We start from the raw sequence: 5,085 nt of genomic DNA on the forward strand, positions 1-5,085 counted from the left end.
CGGAACCCCTGATTTGAGGTCATCCCTGAGGGTAGATGCATCTCGGGAGATCCACTTCGAGATCGTGTGGATTTCGAGGCTACCATATTCGAAGTCGTCTCAGCTTTGCAGGCTCGATGTCTAGTCTTGAAACATACTTCAGACGTTCATTCGCTGCGAATCCAGCTTTCTAGGTCACATTTATCATGGCTCAAAATCTAGGTATAACAGCTTGTATCTAGTGTATATATATAAATATATTCTATATATTTGAGATTATTAGAAATTATTTCTAACCATTTATTAAACCCTTCTTTTGCAGTTTTTTTTTTCCTTTTCTAATGTCAATCCAATTAAACGACATTGTTTTTAAAGTATTACGTAAAAAGACAATAATTCGAAAAAACGACAGCAATTTAATAACTCAGCAATAAGTCAGAACGACATCATTTTGATAAAACGATTTTAACTGGAAAAACGACATCATCTTTAAAAGGCGACTATAAATTATAATATCAGAAGTAGTCATGCTTTGCATCAAATCCTGTGCACTGTGCAACCTCAAATGACGGACCACGTTGAGTATCATACCATTCTATTTCTATCCAATAATAATAAAATTAAATGTTGAATTCATATTACTATGCTATCCAAACAAACAAAAGCTATAAATGAAAATTTGCAAAAAAAAAAAAACAAAGATAATAACTCAATATTAGAAGCAATCGGGAAAAAAAATTGAATATATAAAATATATAAAGTAACAATTGTGAATACAAAAATGTCATTATCTATAATATGAGCAGTGATTGTGACATGTTGCTATGTTGTTTTAATTAGATGTATATATTTTAAATGAAACAAATTATCCAGATGAATGATTATAAATATTTTTATAACGTCAGCAAATATAATTTGAGTATAATTTAAAAAATATATATATACTACAATATTTGTGTTTATTCTCTCTATACTAAGAGCCTATATACCTTTCTAATTGAAAAAAAAATCGTCTAATCATTTATTCTATTTCCAATTATATCCCTTTTTTTGTTGCTTACTTTGCATAATTTAATTATTTGTATAAATAGTAATAATAAAATTATTAACTAAACCATATATCTTAAATCTTATTTTTATTGGTATAAAACCAATCACTTAAAACTAATAAATATATATATATATATTGTGGTTTGGTATATGATTTTTTTTTACTTCAAAAGTATTTCATATTTGTTCTTCTTATTTTCACCAAAGAAAAAAAATTAAACAAGCCAATTTCCACATCTATACTTAATATGCACAATCAAGATTTATATTGATTCATATAGTGATTTCAATATTGCACTTATTCTCCACCACAATCATTTTTAAAATATTTTAAATTTTGCTTGAATATTTGTGACAAACACCTACATGTAGGGTCTTCTTATTATAAATGAGATCACAATCATTATTTGTTTTGAATTTTCAATTATTTGTATATTATAGCTATCTAGTTTTGCCAAATTTTGAACATATTCTTTTTTTCTTTATTTCATGTAACTTTGTCATTGTATTCAATTTTAGTTGCAAATAACTATTTGTATAGAGAAAAATTATGTAATAGTTATTCTAATATAAATTAAATTTTATCATGTACTTTGCTTATTATTATTTATATATTTACGTATTTTTTTGTCTATATAAATATCTTTTTTATCATAACAGCAGCTCATGCCTTGCATGAGCTTCAATCACTAGTCTATCTTAAAACTAAACATCAACATTTCATATAAAAAAAATCACCAATTAATACAAAATGGCCAATATAACGTATGTAAACCTGTCTAATTAATTAATGGATTTATTTATTTTTTGTCAGATTAATGGATTTAATTGCCACAAAATAAGAAATCAAATCTATTAAATGTTTTTTTTTCTTGGTCACCCACGTTGGGACAATCCATTAAAAATAAGGATGCTATAATAAAAGGTAGTCTAAGTTTAACGTATGTTGTTGACGCGTTGAATATTCTTCATTTTGTAACTTAATATGCATCTCACAAGTACCTTCTTGGAGCTTTGAATACTCTATCCAACGTTTTATTATTTCTACGCACATCCCATTCTCATTATATTATCTTGTCAAACTAAATGGATATTTGATATTAACTTGTCGAGCCATCTCCACCGTTCATTCTTGAGCAAGTAAATGAATCGATGACACCATGAAAATTTTCTGACTCTGAAGCCATCAGGAATCTTCCATATAATTCAAAGATGATCACTGAACTTGTTTTCTTAACTAAGAAGCTTTTCGATCTATATATATTCGTATGACAAGGTTTTGATCTCGTAGCCATCTCCATCAATTTTCAGCATTAACTTGTTCCAAGTTCAAAAAAAAAAAAACCCCTTAGCTTTGCTAATCCAAACTCAATCACTAAAATGGTTAGTTATTCTTCTTCCCTTAAAAAAATTGTTATTTTCATTTCACTGATGTTAGTATATATTTTGCTAAGTTTTACATTATAACTTATGTGTAAACTCTTTTTCAAATGATTTTTTTAGGCAATTAAAATTTGTAGTTAGAGATAATAATGTGGTAATCACACTTATTACAATAAGAATTTGTTTAATTGGAACTAACAAATTGTGTTTGTCACTGACTTACATGTGTGGTCTTCAGGAGAATCTAGCACTAAAAATTGAGGTACTGCAGCTGTTATTTTATATTTTAATTTTATAACTTTTTGAATTAAGAATTTCTCTGTTTTAAATATATTTGTATTGTTGAATGCCTTGATAACTAATCTACTGATCATTATTTTTTAATAGAAAGAATTTACTCAAATCTCTGAGAGAGTGAAATCAGTAGATGTGCATCCAATTCATTCATGGTAATTACACACACTTATCTTTGAGTTTTAAACTACATATTCATAAATATTAATTGATTACAAATGGTTAGTCTTGCTTTTCATGCAGGTTTTTAGCAACTTTATATTCTGGAACTGTTTCTTTATGGAATTACCACTCCAGAGTAAGGGGCCAAACAAGGCATTTCCATTTATTACTGAACTCTAAAACCTACATAATTTTACTTTGTTTAAGCATACTTCTAATAACTTGTGCACACTGTTTCAGAAATTAGAAAAGTCTCTCAAAGTCACAGACTCACCAGGTACATGTTACATTAGTAGTCATTACACATTCAAAACTAAGTGAATTTTTCAAAGGAGTACTAATTAAAGAGATTTTTTTTTTGGTTGCACATATAGTGAGAACAGCAAAATTCATAGCTAGCAAAAACTGGTTTGTTGCTGGATCTGACGACGGATTCATTCGTGTTTACAACTATGAAACAATGGAGAAGATCATAGAGTTCGAAGCACACAAAGACTACATAAGATCTGTGGTTGTCCATCCAAATCTACCATACTTGATATCAACATCTGATGACAAGTCTATAAAGCTTTGGGACTGGGAAAAGGATTGGATATGCACTCAAATTTTTGAAGGACATTCCCATTATGTGATGCAAGTGGCCTTCAATCCAAAAGACTCTAATATTTTCTCTACCGCCTCGCTTGATGGAACCATTATGGTATTACTTCACAGAACACAGAAGTCAAGGTTTAGTTTGTCTTCATGTTTTTTTAGCTGACAAATATTCTTGGTAATGGCTCATTTTGACAGACATGGAATATTGGCTCATCTGCTCCAATTTTTACCTTGAATGATCATTTGAAAGGAGTGAATTGCATTGCTTACTTCAATTCTGGCGATAAAACATACTTACTAAGTGGCTCTGATGACTTTACTGCTAAGGTTTTACAACTATATCAGACTCTCTTTTTATAGACATTCAGTGAGTTTAAGAAATGTAGTTACTTATAAAATTGATGAAAATAGGTATGGGACTATGAAACACAAACTTGTGTTCAAAGCCTGGAAGGTCATTTGAATAATGTCTCAGCAGTTTGTGCTCATCCAGAGCTTCCTATAATAATTACAGGCTCTGATGATGGAACTGCTCGTTTATGGCATGCTGCTACTTATGAGTAAGTTTTTTCATATTCAATCACATATATTTTCGACTTGCTGTATATATAATTCTCTCTCTCTCTCAATTCATTTTGATTTACAGGCTAGAAAACACTCTGAATTATGATCTTGGAAGAGTTTGGGCCATTGGATGTATCAAAGAATTGAATCAGTAAGCTTAATATTTGCTTTTGTTTCTACTTGTTAATTTCCTCCTACTTTTATGGTCTCATCACATGTACTAACATTACTTCTCCTTGCACTTGCAGGGTTGTCTTTGGTTGTGACAATGGATTTTGCATTGTCAAAATGAATGGTGGAGATTCTGTAACAGGGCCAAGCTTAGAAGGAAGGAAGGAATAAATAATATTGTTGTGTGTGTGTGTTTAAAGTTGTTTGTCAATTGTTGTCTCGAACTCGGTATATGTTGTTGTGTGATATGTAAAACTTACTAGAAATAAATAATATTTCTTTCTGATGTATCTTGTTGTAATAATCTTCTAAGAGAATAATGTACAATTTTTATTTGACCAGACTGCTAAGCCTAAACTCTAATACCTGTATTAGAGTGTAATGCATGTGTAATATGTTTTTTCATATAAATAAATTCAAGACAATTACGTACCAAGTTGCATACCACCATATCAGCATCAATAAATTTCATTAAAGATAGTTTATGTCGTCGGCCAGCTTTTTCATCATTTTTGAAAGTGAAGAAGGAAAAAGAAGAAATATATCAACTGGCAAGACAGATCCAAATCAATTAATGACAGTACTAATACCTCATAAGTTGGATTCTTATTTATGAGAATCCTTGTATATTAAAGACTCTTAAAAGATAGGTATGGTAAAATCACAGACAAAGATTGAATTTCTTGAAAGGAGATTGATTTATATGTATATATATTAGAGAGAAACTACTTCAACTCAAACCACATCAGCGAAAAGCAAATTTTCCAGGAAAGTAAGAAAGAAAATTTAGAAGTGTAGCAAATAAAGGCATTCAAATGCGTAGCTTTTCTTCTCGTATAAAAGTCAATAAATGTATAAAATTGATTTTGCAATTTTTTTTAATCC

At 29.5% G+C, this 5,085-nt stretch overlaps 1 protein-coding gene across 1 annotated transcript; it reads left to right on the forward strand.

The window, feature by feature from the left end:
* The first annotated feature begins 2,257 nt into the window (after positions 1 to 2,257).
* On the forward strand, positions 2,258 to 4,636 carry LOC133796034 (coatomer subunit beta'-1-like). Its single transcript, XM_062233515.1, has 10 exons — positions 2,258 to 2,412; positions 2,651 to 2,674; positions 2,800 to 2,861; positions 2,950 to 3,004; positions 3,109 to 3,145; positions 3,243 to 3,568; positions 3,661 to 3,792; positions 3,877 to 4,025; positions 4,112 to 4,180; positions 4,278 to 4,636. The coding sequence occupies exons 1-10, from the start codon at positions 2,410 to 2,412 to the stop codon at positions 4,369 to 4,371; spliced, it is 951 nt and encodes a 316-aa protein (XP_062089499.1). The 5' UTR covers positions 2,258 to 2,409; the 3' UTR covers positions 4,372 to 4,636.
* The last annotated feature ends 449 nt before the right edge of the window (positions 4,637 to 5,085 follow it).

The sequence above is a fragment of the Humulus lupulus genome, chromosome 8, assembly GCF_963169125.1.
Source record: "Humulus lupulus chromosome 8, drHumLupu1.1, whole genome shotgun sequence".
Classification (NCBI taxonomy): Eukaryota; Viridiplantae; Streptophyta; class Magnoliopsida; order Rosales; family Cannabaceae; genus Humulus; species Humulus lupulus.

Bases quoted from the DNA above. Each gene is read 5' to 3' on its own strand.
- LOC133796034 (XM_062233515.1), top strand. The intron at 2,675-2,799 runs GTACTGCAGCTG...ATTTTTTAATAG, and splicing joins ATCTAGCACTAAAAATTGAG to AAAGAATTTACTCAAATCTC. The intron at 4,026-4,111 runs GTAAGTTTTTTC...TTTGATTTACAG, and splicing joins TGGCATGCTGCTACTTATGA to GCTAGAAAACACTCTGAATT.